Genomic DNA, 20445 nt, shown 5'->3' on the forward strand with positions numbered 1-20445 from the left:
CTTGCAATTCTTCATGAAGTTCGATGAGGGCTAGGATGGTATAGCTGCTGGGAACGAATGTCTGTTGCTTCGACTTCCTCTGTTCGCAACTTGGTTGTTTAGGTTGTCGTACTAGTCTCCTCTTAACGTGAGATTGTTGAAGAGGTTCTCCTTGGAAAATACCTCATCTGCATTTGACGAGTTGGGAATCATCTTTGGTCTCGCGTAATTGTAAAGGAGTGTTTGAATCTTGTTGCCCCACCCCTCGGAAGCTAGACAGGAAGACGCGTATACGATCTGCTGCAAAAATCATCCTGCCATCGCAATGATTGTTTTATCTTACAGCAAACATATGTTGGAAGTAATAATATCAAAGTCTAAAGCGAAGAGATTCGCCCGTTGAAATTATTCGAGTATACCTTTGCAAAAGTGCTTCAAAAAGCTGTTGTATAAGTCTCTTCAGCCGCGTTTTTGTTTCGCTTCACGGCATCACGACCAGTCGTCGTCACGCCTCGAAACATATTTGGGTCTGAAGTCTACACTTGCGTGTTATCACCCCACAGCATTCGTACACAGCAGCATATACTGTGTACATGCCTCAGCCACAGGACACGAATGGAAATTCTCCAGGATCTAATCATAGCAACAATAATCTCTTATTATCAGGGTATAAGTGTCAAGTTTCCTCTTTCTGCAATGTCTTGAATATTTTGTTACTCCCCAAAACAAAGTCACTCGCTTGTTCATTGCATTTACTATTCTTCAAAATGAGATCTCAAATACTTTCGTTGGCAGCTACTGCACTTACTTTGTCCCAAATCGTTGTGGGACAGACAAGTACTGACTGCAACCCTTTGAACTCAAGTATGTCTCAAATATCGCTTTTGTGTTGCAAGCTAACAACTTTATAGCATGCCCAAGTGACACTGCTCTTGGAAAAACTATAACGGTCGACTTTACCGAGGGAGAAAGTTCAGAATTCTCTGCCGACACAGGAACTACCATGACCTACGGCACAAACGGCGCCGAGTTTATCATCTCGTCGGATGGCACAGCTAAAACGATCATCACAAACAACTACATATTCTTTGGGAAAGTGTCGGTAGCGCTCCGAGCAGCAAACGGAACGGGTATTATTAGCAGTTTCGTCATGGAGTCTGATGACCTCGATGAGATTGATTGGGTATGCTCAATAACACGTTGTTCTGTAGAATTTGGTTAACAAGTGCAATAGGAATGGCTTGGCGGAAACTCAACCATGGTGGAAACCAACTATTTCGGAAAAGACAACACGACAAGCTACGATCGTTCCACATCTCCCGCCGTCAGCGAACCCCAAGATACATGGCACATCTACACCATCGACTGGACCTCCGCTTCTATAATCTGGTCCATCGATTCCGTCGTCGTCCGCACCCTCTACTACGCCGACGCCCTGGACGGTGCAAACTTCCCCCAAACTCCCATGCGCATCAAGCTCGGCAACTGGGTCGGCGGCGCCGCAGACGAAAGCGAAGGAACCATAGAATGGGCGGGCGGATCCTCGGATTTGACTCAAGCTCCCTTCACTATGTATGTGAAGAATATCACCATCCAGGATTACACGACCAATGGCACCAGTTACTCCTATGGCGATATGACGGGAAGCTACTCGTCCATTATAATCAACAACAACTCCACGTCTACCAATACCTCCTATAGCGCTGGGGAGACTGTCGGGAGCAACTCTAGTTCGACTGCAAGTTCGACTTCGAGCAGCTCCAACTCGTCATCGAGCTCGAGCAGTGTGCCCGTGTCTAGTGGGCGATCAAACCAACCTGGCTGCCTTTTCGCATTGCTGGGACTTGGTTGTGCTGCTTCCTTGTTTCTATAAGTGCTAAGATGACCTCGATACTATAGCGAGGATTCGCTCAGACCTAGACCCACAAGTAAGGGTGGATAGAGATGTGGGGAGGACTTGGGGTGGGGGAGGGGCCTGTCTGTTCATCGGCGATCATGTACCTCTGCAGATAAGAAAAGAAAAGAAAAAGAAGAGGATATAGTTTCTGTACATATAGGGAGGGTAAAGGTATTACTGATAATAAAACTGCATCTTTTAACAATACGTGATTTTACCAACAACTTGTATGGAACAATCATCGCATGAAGCGCTAAATGGACTATTACATGTCTGAGCTATATACATACAGTACAAGCCCAAAGCATTCTCTCCACGCATCTCCTGTTATCTCCTATAGTGTTTTACGGCCATCTCCGCAATAAACCGCTGTCACTTAAGAAACCTCGCGGTAGATAGCAAAGCGGCACCAATTTATAATGTGCCAGATGGCGTGGATAGTGGGACATGAAAAGTACCCGAGGCAGTGCCGCTTTGTCTATCTAGCATGAGGAGCATTACTATAGGTGTTTTGGTGGAATAGACCGTAAAACACTATAGGAGTTATTCATCATCGGCTCTTCTCCGTAGGTAGGGAGGTAGCTTAGCCCTAAACCCCCCTCCCTCTTCGCGAGTCACGAGTGAGCCGGGCCGACAATTCAATTAATCAGAAGCAGTGCAGTCTTGCTTGCAACTTGCTACAGTACAGTAGCTAATCATAACACGACCAATCAAACCAATGCATCTCTACTTCCCTCCCTGCAATGTAGTCATCCCTGGTGACAATCAATACCCAATACTCCTCTCGGCATATACGGCCTCAGCTCCGCGACGCTTCCTTCGCGGAACCAACCCAAATGCAAAAAGATCAACTGAAATGCGCTGGGGTTGCTCCCGCCTTTATGTCAGGTGAGAATGGGATGACTGCTTGGACCTCTGCGAACGGACCGGGTGGTGGACGTCCTATAGCTTCGTACGGTACGAAGGTACTTGCAGTATCCGCTCAATGCAATGCAAGAGAATGGATCTCGCAGCGAGCACAGCATGTCCGAGCGCACTCGCGTGGCCCTTGCCTTGCCGTTGGGTCTGCCGTTGGGTGTTTAGAGATGTCATGGATACGGTACGGTGCGGTAGTTGAAATTGTCTTGTATATATTGCTAGATGATGTATAAAGCTTCGATACATCCTCATGTTGTATCTGCTCATCCTTGACGCTGGAGAGGAAAGGAAGGATGGATGTGTTTTTAGAATCTTAATAGAGTTTGACCGGTGGCGTGGCCTCTTCTAGACCTGGGAGGCAGTTTTACTCACTCACTTGACTGACAAATCGTAGATCTTTGGGGTCTCTAAGATACTACTTGATCTAGCTTCGACGAGTTCCCAGGGCCGGGAGCGAGCGTCGTATCAACACGGCTCAGCTACAGAGTGTCGGAAGAGGCGTTTGCAGAGTCCAAATGGGAAGGGAGGGGCAGACGGACGGGAGTGCCAAGTCCCGCCAAACCGCCCAGCGATGCAACCCCGGTTGATTTTTTCTTCCTCTTCCTCTTCCTCTTCTTTACGGAGTAGCTACTCCTACGCTCGAGTCACCACTCACTCGAGCTTCTCGAGTCGAGGCGTCAGAGAGTGACTAAGCTATTCTATGACTTTAAACGCACAGTCCATCGGCTCATGACGACGGGTGATGGGGGTGGGCCTAGCCTACGGAGTAGGCCTCCTGTAATGCACTCGGAATGCCATGCGATCAACGGCATGAAGACCTTGGCTCTGAGATTAAGACTGAGATTAAGACTGAGATTAAGACTGAGATTAAGACTGAGATTGAGACTGAGATTGAGATGATTGACACTGAGATTGACACTAAAACTGGACCCTTGAGATGGATTTCCTGTTTGTGATCCCATCCCCCTATCAATTAGCTACATCTGAACGGCGACTATCTTTTAGTACCTATAGTACCTGAGGGTCTAGACAAGTGCAAGGTAAGGTACCTGGGCACCTCCTGGAGTGGAGATTGTTTAGTGTGAATCCCAAGAAGGCCGCTGCAACGGCCAAGCCAATCTTAGAGCTCTACCTCACTGTTGGAACTTGGAGGTGGCGCTTTTTATCAGTGGTGCGGAGAAAACAATTATGGCACCACTATATTACACCAAGGGAGTATTGCCTCGCACGATCCACTTGGCTCATATCCTCAGCTGCTTGATAAAGAGGCTACCGAGTAACACGTAAAAAACCCTTGTTTGTCTATCAATTCGCCGAGCGAAATCTGATATACGCCAGGACTCGATTATGATCTTTCGTACTGGGTTCCCCTGTTTGATTCTTACCAAGACGTCGTTTAGTGTATGGAGATCGTCCCGAGATTCCCTGTCGTCTGTCAGATGAAGGATCTGAGATCCAGGATCTTCCCTGGGGCCTGGGAGAAGGTGGGGAGGGGGGGGGGGACCAAAGATCTACCACAGCTGCGCAGTGGTGCATATTCACTAGCACCGTGTATATATCAAGGACCTAAGTGCGGACGAATACCTCCAGTACCTATCAAGACGTTATGACCTATGTATACCATCTTAGATCGTGATCGTGCTCGTGCTGGTGCTCGCCCTCGTGCTAGTGGTACGGGAAGTCGACGGAGCAGAGTAAGAATAGACGTGCCGTATCCGCATACCATTCCCTAATTTTACCATAACAAACGGACATCTTGTCTAATTTGCTAGTCCGCCAGAGACCGGTCATAAGAAACTTATCATATAGCTTCCCTAGGTATAATTACTTCAGGTATGAAAAACACGCGGCAAGAGCGTTTAGAAAGAGAGTATGATATGCTTTCGCTATCAAACCAATTGATTTGTAACACCGAATTGAAGCGGCTTCAAGAACCAACTTGATGTGATGGGTCTATTAGGATATATACCTCCCCGAGGACAGACTTGCTAACCTATAGGGCAAACTTGCTAACCTTATGGGACACCTTTCTAGCCTTCTAGACCAACTTCCTAACCTTATAGGTGCGATGGGTCCAAGCCCATGGCCTTTTCAAACGAATCTAGCCGAATAGAAGTCGAATGCCGGTGACTTGAGATCACTTTCCTATGCAATCTAATCCTTGAACCTAGCTAAGGAACGCTTAGACCTACGCCATGTGAATTATTGATTCTGGCCTATATCTAGTAAACCCCGCGGGCACAGATGTTAACCTCATATACCTAGCTTGCTCCCTATCAGCCGCCCAGTCTTTACCTCCACCTCCACCCTCTCTCTGCATACCCACCTCCACCACCACCACCACCACCACACACCACGACGGTATTTTTCCTTTCACTTTTCTAGCATGACTTCTCAACCAATTCTAATACCCAAAGGAACAGAAGACGGGGAGTTTTCTTTTTTCGAGGCTCTCTTCTTTGAATCCAAAGAAAACGCCCTTATATCCGGAAAAGGCTTGGGTCTTCCGGATTCTCCTACCTTGACTGCTACCACAAAACCCCATGTGCCCGCCAAAGACAAAGATACCCATACCCACAAAATCCCACCGAAAGATATAGGTACTGCATCTCGACACAACACAGCTCGGCAGAATCCACCGCGACAAAAGACCCCTCCGAAGAATACTGCCCATACCGGCAATAAAAACAATACTCTCCTTAAGACGATCCCTCCAATTACCCTTCCTCCAGCAGCAACACAAACACCTGCATCACCACCAGCACGTGCTCCCACCTCCACCTCCACCCCCCACCACAACCACAACCTCAACACCAAAACCAAAACCAAAACCAAGCCCAAACCCAAACCCTACCAAGACAGAAACAGAGTCAAAGCCCACGACTACTCCCACTACTCCCATGGCTACCACCTCCAAGGGTGGCCAGAAGGCTCAGACCCAATGCCTCGACGTCTGCCACAAGACCACGAGCTTCATTGATCGCATCTCGGTCCATATATTAGAGTGTCTGACATCCGGCAAAGCGCTCCCCGATGGCTTTGAAGTCTTGGCGCACGACTTTCTCGACATCTGTCAGATTCTCTTCTCCATCGAGGCGGGTCTAAGTGAATATAATCGCACCGGACAGCGATTCCCTCCTGAACTGATCACAGAGCTCTGCATCAAGTTCCGAGTTACGCAGGCTGACTTCCAGATGCTCGACCAGATGCTGGGAAAGGTTCTCGGTCACACCAGTGGCATGAAGCGCGCATGGGGTAGGATGTTTGGTGATCAGGATATCAAGAAGTTGACATCTGCTCTGAGAAAGACGCGCGAAAGCCTAAGGATGAGCTCGCTCGTCTTCCAATGGAGTCTGGGAAGCGACAAGGTCGAGAGAGAGATGGGTATTGGATACACTGGATTGGCCGCCGCGCTGGATAGGATGGATCATAACTCTGGCAATGGCAACATCAGTCGTAATGGCAACGGCAATGGCAACAACAGTGGCATTGGCATTGGCATTGGCAACGGCAATGGAAATGGAAATGGAAATGGAAACGGAAATGGCAATAACAATGGCAATGGCAGTGGCCGTGCTGGAAGTGTTAGGAGTGCGGGTCACAACAGCATCCAACATCAGATGCCAGCAGTGATGCCCTATGAAGTAGCAGATGACCAGAATAGCTTCCAACAGCAGCAACAACTTTACCAGCAGAATCAGCAGCAGCATCAACAACAATTCCAGCAAGCTCCGAGCTGGACCAACAGATCGTCTTCGATTCAACACAAAGATTTACCCGGCAGACCAGGCCCAGGTTATGGTAATGATTCCGGAATCAGAATGCCTTCGAGCCCGGTTATTCTTACGACTTCAACACCTGCATCAACCAACGAGTGGCAATATTCCGCGATGAACGATTCGCACGACAGAGGTAGTGTCAACGACGATGCCCGTTCTCAGATGACAGGTATCACCGAGTCTGACACCTTCCACGAAGATATCTCTCATTTGGACATTGGTCATGGTAAAGCCGTTCGCCACAAGGTTGAGCCCGCCAACATGCCGCGCATTTATGCTCGCAACTCTACAGATTCCGACACGTCTAATCTGAAAGCCCACCTCATGTCTGCTATTCGCGGCAAGAATCACAAAGTTGTCGAGCAGTTGCTCAATCGTGGTGTCTCGCCAAACACGGGCCCGCACGTGCATGCATTGAAAGAGGCCATCCTTGTCCGTGATGAAGAGATTATACGCCTTTTGCTTGTCTACGGCGCTGATACCAACGAACTAGACAGAGATGGCGTCACCCCACTCTTCGCAGCAGTCACTCAATCCTTCCTCGGAGCGGCAACTATACTGCTCAAGTACGGCGCCGACCCGAATCTCGTGGCTGGGCCAGAGTTGGAATCCCCACTCTCCCATGCCGTTATTGCCAATATGGTAGGCATGTCTCATTTATTGCTGACCTATAATGGCGATGAAAACACCATCACGGCTACTGGTAACACGCTTCTCAACAGCGCCATCAAAAAGAAGACACCCAAGAAGTTCATTGATTGCCTCCTCGACTATGGCGCAGAACCCAATGCCAAGAGCAGAGAAGGCGTGACCGCTTTGTTCGAGGCAATTCAAGTTGGTAGGGCAGATATCGTAGCCAGTTTGCTAGACCATGGTGCAGACCCAAACTTGCCTGGTCCAAAGCACATGCTGTGGCCGTCGACGCACCAAGCGCCTTGCTTGCAGGTCCTGCTTGCTCACGGTGCGGACCCGAAGAGGGCTCCCGGAATCATGGAACTTGCTGTCGGCTTCAACAACATCGAGTCGGTGCGCCTCCTGCTCAAGGCTGGCGTCAGCCCGGATACGAAGAAGGATGGCATCTATACGCCTCTGTGTACAGCCATTCGAGACAATCGAGAGTCCATCCTCCGTCTTCTCCTTGCCAATGGAGCTAATCCGGGGATCATGGCGAGCGAGTACCCAATCTTCAAATGCATAACCCACAAGAGACTCCACTTCCTGCCCATTCTCGTCGAAGCCGGCGCAGACCTCCACAATCCCAAGGGCATCGTAGAAACAGCCGTCACCTATAAGAACCTGGAAGCTTTGAACTGGCTGCTGGACCAAGGTCTGAATCCCAACGACAAGGGCACCAAGGGTGCGTCTCCGCTGACCTCGGCTATCCGCGAAGGCCGCTTCGACATGGTCGACTTGCTGCTGTTGCGAGGAGCCGATCCTAATATGCGGGGACAAGACTGGCCGATCTGCATGGCTGTCCGCAATCCTCTGATTCTCAAACGCCTTCTCCTAGAAATCTCCGAACCTCGCGCCTTCAAAGGAGTCATGGAGATGGCGGTATCAGCTAACCAGCTTGAATCCATGAAGCTTCTCCTCGCTGCTGGCATCTCCGTCGAGGACAAGAACGGCGGCGTCTTCTCCCCTCTTACAACCGCTCTTCGAGAGAATCGTAGGGATATTGTTAAGTACCTGCTCACAGACGGTGGTGCGGATGTTAATGCGCCTGGAGAGCATCTACCAATCGTCAAGGCTCTGCGCCGTTTTCATGGCGAAGATACAGAGATGTTGGAATTACTTCTCGCCCATGGCGCAGATCCCAACAAGATATACCGCGGTTGGAATGGAATCATGCAAGCGGTCGAGAATGGTGACCTGGATGTTCTGGAGATCCTGAACAAGAAAGCTGGCTTCGACTTGGAAGTCAAGGACGAAATGGGAAAGACCGTTGTGGAGATGGCTGCATCCAGAGGATGGGATGAGGCTGTTCAGATTTTGAAAGATGGAGATATTCGACTTCGGAAGTAATGTATTGGGTAGTAATGTAACGAATATGACGGAGTGGAGTTGGTGGACCTCTTTTAGGAGTAGAATGTAATGAAAATCATATGAACAACAGGATTGGAATATCAATAACATTATGCCTGTGACTCGTGAACAGAGACCTGGTACAAGGGTATCGGGGAAGGATGGTTATACGCCCCTGAGCATAGCAGATACTACTGATGTAGTGCGGCTTCAACCGCCTGCTTTGCTGGTGCATCATGCAACGCATCCACCCACAGAACAGTCTTCAGAAAGAACCTAACTTCACTCCAAGACGTCAAGCGCATATTTTCAAGAACCTCGATCAAAGCAGGCTGCAACCAAGCTCGCTCGCTCTCGTCAAAGACACAAATGGCGCCCATGACATACAACCAGAGCGAAAGCTGAGCCGGCAACGCAGTAGTGAGCATAGTAATCGCGCTTCTGAATGATTGAGCCAGGTATTCGTACCGGTTCTTGATACCGCGCCATGCGAGAAAAGCGCTACTGGAAAATGCTAGCAGTGCATAGCGCATGGTTTCGTTCACGTTGCTAGCTTCGAAGTTGAGGTTGAGGAGATGATAATGAATTGATACAAAGGTTGTCTGGTGGGCTTCATCGTCGAACTCTGTGGTGGTATTGGTGCTTTGTACGTATTCGGAGAGCGTATTCCAGAGCAGACGGAGTTGGATATCTAGACTTTCGAGAAAGTTTCTGAGCTCCGAGGAGGGGAGACGGACATTTGGGTATGGTTCTACGGCGCATAAGATGGGTTTAATTTCTTGCGAGACAGCACGATGATCCCACGAGTAGCCATCGCTGAAGAAAATGGGTTTACAACCCGCGCCGAGCGCCACCCTGAGATCAGCACTTGTGAAGTCAGCAATGTGCCGTTTTATATCACAGGATAGGTTCAACTTGCCGGAAAATCTTAGTTTGCAACTGTTTGTTTTCTTCAAGCGCTGCAAAACCTCCCCTTAACATAACCATGTTTTGCAAGCCCCTAAGATGCTTCAAAGCAGTCTTGTAATCGCCACGGAAAGTCGCTACCATGGTTAGGCCGACAACGATCAAGATGGTTGAGTCGGAAGTGGATATCTCATTATCACTGTTCGCCAGACGCTGTTGGAGGATACTTAGCGCCTTGACGAAATGGGCTTGAGCTGTTTTATTATTTTGCTCGTTCTGCTTGTGCACAAAGTCCAAGTACGTTTTGGTCACAAAGACGGTAAAGTGAAGGCAAGCCGCGTCGCTCAATATAGGTCTTAGCCACGACGATTTGGATCGAGAGAACACCAGACTTAACTCAACGGGAAACATTATCTCTCTAACTTATTACTGTTAGCTATAACCGCATCCTCTCGAAATGGCTCAGCAGAGGAGGGGTATTGCTTACGTCTCCAGATGGTCGCGAGCACGTCTGGGGTTAATTCAGCCGATAGAGCAGTAAGGGAGCACTCGCCCCCAACCTTGGCTGGAATAGCAAGAGCATATTCCCTATTCGTGTGGACTTTTTCGTTGATTTTGCCGCTACCAACACGTGACTGGGGACGTAGGGGCATCTTCCTACAGTTCTTGCCGCGCATAACATGACTGCGTATAAATTTGCGTTTTTCTTCGACTGACTGCATCACTGGGGTGGTAATGATGAAAGGTATTTCACCGCTGGGTGGTACCATTGTCACGGGTTGGCAAGGGTTTAGAAGCATAGAGAGAACGAGTCGATGTGGTGATTATGCACATGTATGCCTTTGATTAACAATTATAGGTAAGCACTATTGTAAAATAAAAGAAGTAGAAGCAAAAATGCGAATGGTATGGAGTAATGGGGAATCAATGAGGAACATCGGGAATCTCAGCGGTAAGCGCCATGGAGGCGCTTGTACCAGAACAGATTGTATTCCTAATGCGGTTTAGCGCATGTCTGAATACGATGGGATAGATGAGATCGACAACTTCCTTTAAACTCTTTGTACTGATTTTGTGATGAGAAGATTCAGAATAGCCATGACATTTGAGGTCCGAGAAGTACCTGGTAATTTCGGCCAATGTTTCGCGCGCATTGTGATTGCAATGAGCCAGCCTTCTTATTAGTATATATGGTGCTGTCGATGGCCAGCTGTTGGGTCATTTTCCATTCATTATTCCTCCTGATCTTTGCCACGCTACTGATCAAATTCGTTTGAGGAGGCTGACCTGGCATTTGCAAAACCTTCTTTCACCTTTACTCGATCATGGCCACATCAGCATCATTCAATCTTGGGCCTCCCCAAGAGAGCCCCAGATCTCTGTTTCTGAAATCACAGTTATGTTCCCCAGTCCAGTGGCCCCCGAAAGACACAAATCTGGAAGGCAAAGTCGCCATCGTGACAGGTTCAAGCAGTGGTCTCGGGCTCGAAGCATCTCGCCAGCTTCTATCCTTCGGCCTATCGAGCCTAATCATGGCTGTACGGTCAACGGCAAAGGGCGAGACAGTTGCGTCCAGATTCCGTCACCAATTTCCAAAGGCTGATATCCAAGTCTGGTCTCTCGAGATGGAGTCATACGACTCTATTCAGGCATTTGCTCGCCGTGTTAATGACGACCTCTCCCGCTTGGACATCGCTATCCTTAACGCGGGGATGCAGATCGGCAACTTCGCTGTGATCCCCAATACGGGACATGAGACATTGATTCAGGTGAACTATCTCTCCACCATGCTTCTCGGCATCCTCCTCCTCCCGTCACTGAAGGCCAAGTCACCCTCAGGACCAGGTAGGCTTACTATCATAAATTCGGGCACCGCGCGTGGCGCTACGATCTCCGAGCCCAATGGGGGACTAGTACTGTCTGCTCTCGACGACAAGTCGCGACCGTGGGATCCCGTCGAACGATACGCTGTTAGCAAGATGTTGGCGCATCTGTTCTTGATTGACCTGTTGCGCTATGTTAGCGCTGACGATGTCGTTGTAAATCTTGCAGATCCGGGAATGGTCAAAAATACAGACCTGCAACGTGGTGCACCACTGCTTGTGGCTGCTTTCTTCTACAGCTTCAAGGCTGTCTTGGGACGAACTCTGCCTGTTGGCGCATCTGCATATATCGATGCAGCGATCGTCAAAGGAAAGGACTCGCATGGTTGTTACGTGGCTAACTGGAAGATTTCACCGTAAGTTTCTTCTGCCCGCCTTCGTCCCCCTGACATATCTGTCAATTTGGAGAAGGCAATGCAATCAAGGAAGAACTAACGACCGTCATTCAGGTTTCCTGCATTTGTTTACACGCCCGAGGGAGAAGCGGCGCGAGAGCAGCTGTGGCAGGAAACGATGACAGAATTCCAATTTGCTGGGGCGCAAGAAATACTGGACGGCCTGAAAAGATGACTGATTGGACATGTGGGTAAACTGAAGCTATTTATACAGGTGTTACATTCTTGAACGAAATAGTTTTAGAGATGAACACACGAGTTCGTTACCGCACTTGCGGGGATCTTTACAGCGCTTGCTACTAGCATTGCTTTTGGTAGGTCATACAAAATAAGAACAACTTCCCAGAGGCCAGAACCATCATCTCAAATATGAGCTGAAAATGGTATCATCATTATCTTTATACAGTCCCAGATGAGATACAATGAAATTCCACAATAAATACGGCCGTTCCATTCACGCTATGCACCTTCCAAAACGCCGCCAGCCCTGCCCACGTTATAACTACTCTTGAAGCGAGATAGCACGTCCTCCCTCAACTATAATCTGCTCATCGACCCTGTGCTCCGTATCGCCATACTCAATACGCTTGTAGGTCGTTATCCGCGCTTCGTTCATGTCGATATCGAAGAAGCGTATCCGTCGGTGGTAGCCTCCGTATCCGCCATAGCCCCCAAAGCCCGCACCACCTGCGTAGCACATCCAGAGCGCCGGATTATCATTTTCGTTGCTTGAAAGGGCACAGTATTCGTTCGCGTGGTCGCTGTGATGGTTAGAATGGGTGATGATCAGTGCAGAGAGAACTTACTGGCCACAACTAACAAGCACGACACCTTCTTCAACCAAGGCATCCCTGAATCCTGAATTGAATCCAGGCGCCGTTACACCCTCTCTCCATGCTCCCTTGCGAGGTAGCGCTTCATCATTATACTCTGGCAGTGGTATATGGATGAATGCTAGATCCATATGAATATGCGTGTATCCTTGATGCGCCTTCTTCAAATCTTGCGCAGTCTCCTTGAACCAATTAATCTGGTTCTTCTTCAGCCAGTCGTATCCCTTGAATGAATGTTCGTCTGGCGAATATGCATGGGTGTCCAGAAGATAGATGGTCAGGGCGGAATGTTTAGAGCCTCCTCGTGCAAGAACCTCCACATAATAGTTTCCTACCCCATCAATATCTTCTGGCCCGGCTAGGGAGAGGGAGTATGGCAGGGCTTCGACTAAATCCATCTGCTGCGCTCGAGGGAGGGACCCTTCATCATCATGATTTCCAAAGATAGAGGCATAAGGAATCTTGCGCTCAACAAAGAGTTCCGCATACTTGAAGATTGCCTTTTTAATGTTAGATACTATACGCAGAACGGGAGATAAAAGAAACGTACACTCTGCGCATCTGGAGCTGTCTCTCCATTGACCTGGTCGCCACTTAGGATGATGAGATCGGGCTTCTCCTCATCTAGGAGGCGTGAAACGAATTCCAAAGTTCGCGGATCTGCTTCGCATTTTCCACCATTTAGCCCAACAGGCTGCTCATCTCTGCAATGCCCAGTTCCAGTGCTCAGGTGTAAGTCTGCCACCTGCATGATCTTGAATTTCCCGTTTCCGTCTATTCGTGGTATGACTTTCGGAGGACTTGAAGGCTTCCCTCTTCTGACACTCAATCGGGCTTCCTGAACCTCCCCGGATGTATCCAGCAAAAGTGGTGTGCCGACCATTGACCATCGGTCCCGTGGATCTACAGCATCGGCGCCAAACAAAACATCTACAGCGGTAATCGCATCTTGGGAATCGCTCGCGTGTCGTTTCGCCGATCGTTTTATCCAGAGCCCCGCTGGCCTTGATTCCCATCGTTCATCTGCTTCTCCCTTTTGTCCATTCGACGGATCTAGTCTGCCGACCGAGATGTCGACAAGGACCTTGTCGTCTGCGAGCAATTCCTCTTCCTTCTTCCGCTTTACATGTACGTATGCGCTCGAGACCCATCCACTGCGAAGGTACAAGTCTTTCTCAACGCGGTGCCACACGTTGGCGTCCAGTTTGCAGCTGCTGAAGAGGTTTATATGCGAGCATGATGTGACGGTGATGTCTGTGATGACCAGTCCTGGGTGATGCGCGGGCATAACATTGTGTATAGCGGAAGGCAGGACGCGAAATTGATTATCGAGGAAGTAGACGACGACAATGGTGAGGGCTGTTAACGCTGCCAGCTGGGTTATTGTGCGAACCTGTAGTATGTATGGTCAGCTTGAGCCAGGCAAGTGGGAGTGTGCGGAGAGGTGTATGGTGAGGGCGATCAAAAAGGGACCAGAGGTATTTCTGGGTAGAAATCGGAGAATAGGCAGTCAATACGAAAGGTGATGTAAATTTGCACACCAACCAGTGTATATACTCACAATTCTTCTCGTCATCGTGTTGAGTTGAAGCTGGCAGCACCAGCACTTGTTAAGCTTCGGGATGGCAGATGGCAGTATTGTTCCATCCGCGAAGGTGTTAGGCCGGCATGCCGAGAAGGGATGTAGAAGTATATGTGATTACTTATTTACGGTAGATATGGGCATGAAGGCACAACCAGAAACAGAATCGAGAAGAAAGGGAGGCACTTTTTGGTGTTGTTTGCATCTTTCTCCTTTGCTGTGCTGCGCTTGATGTTCCCCAGATTTTCATCAAAGGAGAGAAGGGCGCTAGTGGAAATAAGGTTGATCCGATCCCTGCACCTAGGTATACCATACCTCACCAGCTCAGCTCACCTCACTTCCTCTCACACACCTCCCCTCTCCCTTCTTCTCGCTGACTGTGTGTCCCATTCTTTCTCTCATCCCTACACGATTGATAATGTATTTTTATGTATTTACAAACTACTGCTATCTGCTTACACTCTCAGAGTCATGAATGATATCTGTAGATGGGGCTATGTGGATTATATACAAGTTACAACTACTTATTTAAAAGTTATCTTCAACTCTACACTTATTAAACACGCTGGACTTGACCCATGGGCCACTCGATGCAATCGAGCCACTCCTTTTGATCACCAAGGTTCTCCTTTACCGCATCCACAATATCCTTCCCCCAACCTCGCATCCATATGTGCTCCCCTCTCAACCAATGCACTATCACAGCATAGTGTGCGAGAATGGCCAAGGCAAGCGGATCCTTCGCCATCAACTTATCTACATATTCCACCGGACATTGGATGGGAAAAGGCATCACGGCCATCTTCTTACCTGGTTGTTCATGGGCTATCAAGAAACTAGTTCGCATCAGATCAATCGCTGCCCCATATGTACCTCGAAGAGCTTCATCTGAAGTTATTGTGTTATTCCAATCAGACAACTGTGTGAGCGAAGCTTCAATCTCTTCAGGAAATGTCGTAGCAGGATTATTTACTTCTGGAACTCCAACTTGTGGGAATTGCTTTGGATGAAGCATTCGCGCGCTGGACTTGACTAGTGCGGCGATGAACTTCATCAAATTAAATATCTCCAAAATCCCCGAGAGAGTATCTAAACGGCGTAAGGGGGTGCAGTAGATCCCGAATGAGAATAATGGCATTAAGCACGCGAATGCGAATACCGAAGAGAGATTCTTAGGGGTGATTGATGATAGATGAAGTCGAAATCGAGCTAATGCTTCTGTGTGGTAATAGAGGGCGGCATTTCGATAGGCGTCGGAGGGATGTAGAATGGCTAGATGTAGACAAGTGACGGCTAATACACATGAGAGGAGGAAGTCGTGTTCAAAGGCTAATTGTGGGACATTGTCTCTCCACGACGTGATTGTGTTATCTGCATCCGAAATACTTTTACATGTGGATATGGTAAAATGATGGATGAGTCGTAGCGCATCGATGTCTCCGCGTGTGGTAGGTGTGGAGGGAAACACCATAGGGTCAAGACTCATGGGAATGCTGTATGTAGGGGATTGACTAGGCACATGTCTAAACCTGAGGGGCGGAAGCAACATATTCGGCTTGGCGTGAGAATCTGGAGTAAAGTCGCCTATATCTGTTGCATATCGACTTTGGTGGGAGGCTATGACCATAAGTGAAGACTCGATAAATGAACATGGTGCTCCTTGCTTGATGCACTTCAAGCAGCGGGGTTTTGTTTCATCACACTTTTACATCAATCAAGATCAGTTCTACGATTAAGTACTTGGATCACTTTCTTACCTTTGTTCTCTTCTTCTTACATTCTTTGCATCCTCTGCGTGATTTTGAATGGAACCGTCTTTGGTTTGACGACATGATATCAGCTGAGCGGAGTTTCAATTTAAGCTTGCTGTCAATTGGCTACCGGTATGGATAACAGTTTCACAACGCAAGAGTCGAGTCTGGGTAAATGGTTGAAGTTGGTAATATGAACGATGAACGATGTACGACGTCTGGATCGTCTGGATATATAGCGTACGAGTATGTCGAGATGCTGCAATTAGGGGTTGAAAATAGAAATAACCCCTGTCCTTGCAGGAATGGTTTGTCCTGAAAAGGAAATTTATACGTTGTACGGATTGGCAGACATAATACACCTTATATACCACACTTTTCTCCTAAATTATCTTTAATACTTACCTTAGAGCCTAGGCATTCATTTAAGCAAAATACATATATATTAGCGTTTATATGAAAGTTTGTCTCGATTATAGGGACGATGCACTCATTTGGAAAACGGGTGGCGTTGCCGTTTGCGTTGTAGTGACGGAAAAACTTCTCACCGGACTGTGCCACAGTTGAAGTATAATCTAACTTCAAGATTTCTACGAGTTTGTGAAGAGACTTTAGACTGTTAAGCTTCGAGAAGGCAGCCTCACCTGATGGTGCCCTTGGTGAAGTTTTCTATGAGCTTCCAAGATGTGTTACTACATCGGAGCGGGAGTTAACTGAATCACACCACATCACCCGGAAGCGCCCTTGAAGTTCATTTTTAGATGAATCATGGCCTTGGCTGCGAGAAACTTAGAATTAGAACTAGCACATGTTATTATGCTTCAGCGATCCTTCATTTCCCAGATTCAGATTCAGATTCCTACAACCAATTATGACCATGTCCACCCTCCTGGAAAGAACTGGCCACAAGCCTACCTGCTCCTGTATAGAGTACCGGTACTTGTCATCCGGACCCGACCCCCCGCCTTTCTATCCGCTAATTTCTAGTTTAGACCCCCTCTGCTAGCGCCGACATAATCCTACAGTAGCCCAGGACCCGAGCAAATCCAGCTACAGCTCGACCAGAAGCTGGCAACGGGAAACCGGCTGGAAGCAGCCTTGGATACACTAAACTGTGTTGGACCTTTGGTTTCGCCCGTACTTCAGGTACGGCAAGGCAAGGCACCGGGACATATTCACCCTGCCCTACTCAGGCCCTACTGTAGTTCCCCACGTCTTCCTCGCAGGGTCGTAACACGCGCAATGTCTGCTCAAGTCCCGTCCATTGTATCACGTCTCGCGTAGGGTCACACGGCATTTAAGCATTGATTTAGCTTTTGTCCCGATGACGAATTCATCTCTCATTCGGAAGTCTGAAGCCCGAATATCTTGGAATGTGAAGTCGAAATGAGGAGCAAGGGCGGCAAGAGTGAACTACAGATCGGCCCATGCAAGGCTGGATCATAAGGCTGCGTTAGTAAAAAGGACACAAACAGGAAGTCAAAGCCCAGAAATGAGAAGAAAAAAGAACATACTGCATGTCCGCTCACATCCTTAATCCTCTCGAGAAGGGTGCATAAATCTTGCCAAACTTCTTACGCTTCTCGATGTCCATCCAATGGTCAGGATTGAAGCTGAACGGCTCCAGGTACAGCGTTTCGTCAAAATGCATCAGAATGGTTATCATTCCCACAGGCGTTCCGGCCGGAATGCTCCAATTCCCGTAGAGCAGGCCTTCATCAGGAATGATGCGGGCCATTCTCGACCCGATCGCCGGACTCAGCCGCAAGGCTTCCATGATAATGGATGTCAAGTACGGCAGCTGCTCAAACTTTTTAAATTCCATAATATCCTCAGAAGACGATACCCTACTGACTGTCAGGAGCTTAGCCCGCAGACGTTGAAGCACCTCAGCGTTGTTAAAAACGTGATACAGCACCGATCTCAATACGCCGAAGACAGTCTCCAAACCAGCACCTACAATGGTCTGGACTTTATTGAGAACGCGCGGTAAAGACTTGTCGGCAGAAGGGAGATTCGAGTCGGCGATCTCGTGGACGATAGTAGAGGGTGTATCTTCATCAGTCAGTCGCTATTTAAGTCACCTCATCAGTTGAAGCCTTTGACATCAGTCAGTCAGTCAGAGGTGGTGATATCAGTCAGTCAGTTATTTACCGCGTAAGTTATCAGTCAGTCAGCTGCTCTCTTGGTCTCAACTGATGACTGACTGACTAACTTAATAACCAGTCTGGTATTAAGAAGTCTTTCGGTGTCTTTATCAATTTCCTACCTCTTATGCGCGGGCGGTTTCCCGGTGGAAAGCACGCGCACGGGCCCCGACCTGGTCCGTCCCCCCCTAGCACGTCCCTAGATTCCGCTGGGAAACATTCTAGTAGGAAATACAATTTCGTTTTCCCTCCTCTATCTAGCCTTATACCCTCTTCTTATTATATTTTCCTGTGTTATTATTATTTATAATAGCTAGCAAGCTTACTTATAACCCCCTATACTAAGTTTTAGTCTATAAGTAGTGCTAGATGTATATTATCCCTAGCGCCGCTAGTATTAAGCAACACCTGCAAGCTAAACTGCACCGCCTGCTTAGCTAGGTGCTTAAGACCTACTTAGCTTATATCTAGACGCTAACCCTAAGAATAGTCTAAGAGCTATGCAAGTAGAAGCCTTAAAGTAAAGTTACTAGGTTAGATTATCTTAAGGTGTTTAGCAGAGTCTAGTACCTGCTATATAGCACTTTTCTAACTACTTACTTATCTTAAATGCAGTATTATATATCTACTTATAATTAAAAGGCAGACAAATATAAAACAACTCCATTATAGCAAGAGTGCTAGCTATAGACCTATCCATTATTGTTGAATGAATCTAATATAAGATTCATTTGATTCTCCATACAACCCACTAGCGTGGATTTGCCGAGGCCATAAGATTCATTTGATTAGATTCATTTATTAGGGTTACGTCCAAATAAGCTCGGATGAGGCTTAAAATCGAGTATGAGTTAGGCCTGGCATATGCGACACCAACCCTATCAAGAGTTCCACCACAACCCTATTATAAGGTGAGTTTTGCGAACAGATAGTAGTCGTCGTCGATTTTTGATAGGGGAAGTAAATGCACAGGCCAGGTCAGCCGAAATGTAGATCCCAAGCATAAAGTGAGTATAAAGGCATAAAAGCATAAAATCGGAAATTACAGCCAGCCATACCATGCATGGGTTCAGAGCATGGATGCCGAACGCGTAAGGGCAGCAAGACGCGTAAAGAGAGTAAAGAGAAGGGGGCTTGTTTTTTCCATATGCGAAGGATGGTTGACGGGTATCCACGCCGTCCAAGCGCATTCATGAATTCCGAAACTTTCTCTTCAAACAGTTTCTTGGTGGAACTTATAACCATGAAGCGGGTCAATTCGGCTTTGATAAAAGCTTTCTTCACCGAGTTCGGGTGAGCCGATGACCATGGAATATATTGATGTTGATTCATGCGTTTCCGATAGACCCGAGATTGAATCCCCACGGGTCCAAAACCTTGATCAAAGAAGAACTCAGCGTCCAAGAATGATTTCGGTTCGCGACATGAATTGATTTCCCAGCCAATCTTAAAAGGTTTAAGCTTTGATGAAAGATCATCGAGGCAAGATTGGCAGGCTGATTTGGATCCTTTGAACACGATAAAAATATCGTCAATGTACCGTAGGTATAGGATCAAGCCATCCTGAACACCTGTGGTTGCTTTTGCAATTGACTCAATAAATTGTTCCTTAAACCCAAGACTAACGTTGGCGAAAGAGGGAGCGCATGAGGTTCCCATCGCAACACCGTTAACTTGGAGGAAATGTTGATCGTGGAATCCAAAACAGTTGCAGGCCATAACAGTTTCTAGAAGGTTTGGAATACTGTCAGGGTCTACACCATTGTGGACGGGAAGTCCGGCGAGCGCCACACGAAGGTGGTCGATCGTATCTGTGGTTTCAACGTTTGTATAAAATGACTCGACATCGCCAGTGACGAGCCATGTGTCGTTGGACCGCACAATGGTTTTATCTCGAAGACGTGAAATAACCTCTCTGGTCGAATCAATGATCCAGGGGAATTCCGTCTTGTGATATTCTCGAAGAATGAAATCGGAAACCTCTGACGCGCGGCGGGTCACCCATGAGTGGCTGGGGACGATAGGGCGAAGTGTCCAAGGCGTTTTATGGATCTTTGGGATCGCATGAAACTCTGGGATTGCAACTTCTCCTTCCGATGCGCGCAAGTATTCAGAGACTTCGTCCGAAAAGGCGCCGGTATCTGCGATTTGCAGGATTCTTTCGAGAGCTTCGTGTTGGTAGTATTGTAGATCTTGAATAGTGATACGCTCATATGTCTTGGAGTCTGACAACATAATGTTCACGTTTTCTACATACCAGGGTTTCGAAATTGCCGCGATGCCAAGGTTTTTGTCTGTGATCTTCAGCAGGAGTTGACTCGACTGTAAGAAGTCGAATATGGATCTTAGATCT

The 20445-nt window shown here is 47.9% G+C and overlaps 4 protein-coding genes across 4 annotated transcripts; 3 read left to right on the forward strand and 1 right to left on the reverse strand.

Annotated features, from left to right (window-relative positions):
* Positions 1–746: 746 nt before the first annotated feature.
* On the forward strand, positions 747–1852 carry crf1_0 (putative glycosidase; the record flags this gene model as incomplete). The annotated part of the gene is made up of 3 exons (XM_031150965.1): positions 747–843; positions 891–1162; positions 1214–1852. The coding sequence occupies 3 exons, from the start codon at positions 747–749 to the stop codon at positions 1850–1852; spliced, it is 1008 nt and encodes a 335-aa protein (XP_031005132.1).
* A 3842-nt stretch (positions 1853–5694) lies between these two features.
* Positions 5695–8595, forward strand: Ank3 (Ankyrin-3; the record flags this gene model as incomplete). The annotated part of the gene is made up of 1 exon (XM_031150966.1): positions 5695–8595. The coding sequence occupies one exon, from the start codon at positions 5695–5697 to the stop codon at positions 8593–8595; it is 2901 nt and encodes a 966-aa protein (XP_031005133.1).
* Positions 8596–10826: 2231 nt separating this feature from the next.
* yanD_1 (Short chain dehydrogenase) lies at positions 10827–11954 on the forward strand (the record flags this gene model as incomplete). The annotated part of the gene is made up of 2 exons (XM_031150967.1): positions 10827–11740; positions 11834–11954. 2 exons carry the CDS (start codon positions 10827–10829, stop codon positions 11952–11954), a joined length of 1035 nt encoding a protein of 344 aa, XP_031005138.1.
* Positions 11955–12281: 327 nt separating this feature from the next.
* DCR2 (Phosphatase) lies at positions 12282–14188 on the reverse strand (the record flags this gene model as incomplete). Its single annotated transcript, XM_031150968.1, has 4 exons — positions 12282–12540; positions 12586–13112; positions 13163–14005; positions 14174–14188. 4 exons carry the CDS (start codon positions 14186–14188, stop codon positions 12282–12284), a joined length of 1644 nt encoding a protein of 547 aa, XP_031005139.1.
* Between the last annotated feature and the right edge of the window lie 6257 nt (positions 14189–20445).

This window comes from Lachnellula hyalina (assembly GCF_007821495.1).
Source record: "Lachnellula hyalina strain CBS 185.66 chromosome Unknown contig00071, whole genome shotgun sequence".
NCBI classification, from domain to species: Eukaryota; Fungi; Ascomycota; class Leotiomycetes; order Helotiales; family Lachnaceae; genus Lachnellula; species Lachnellula hyalina.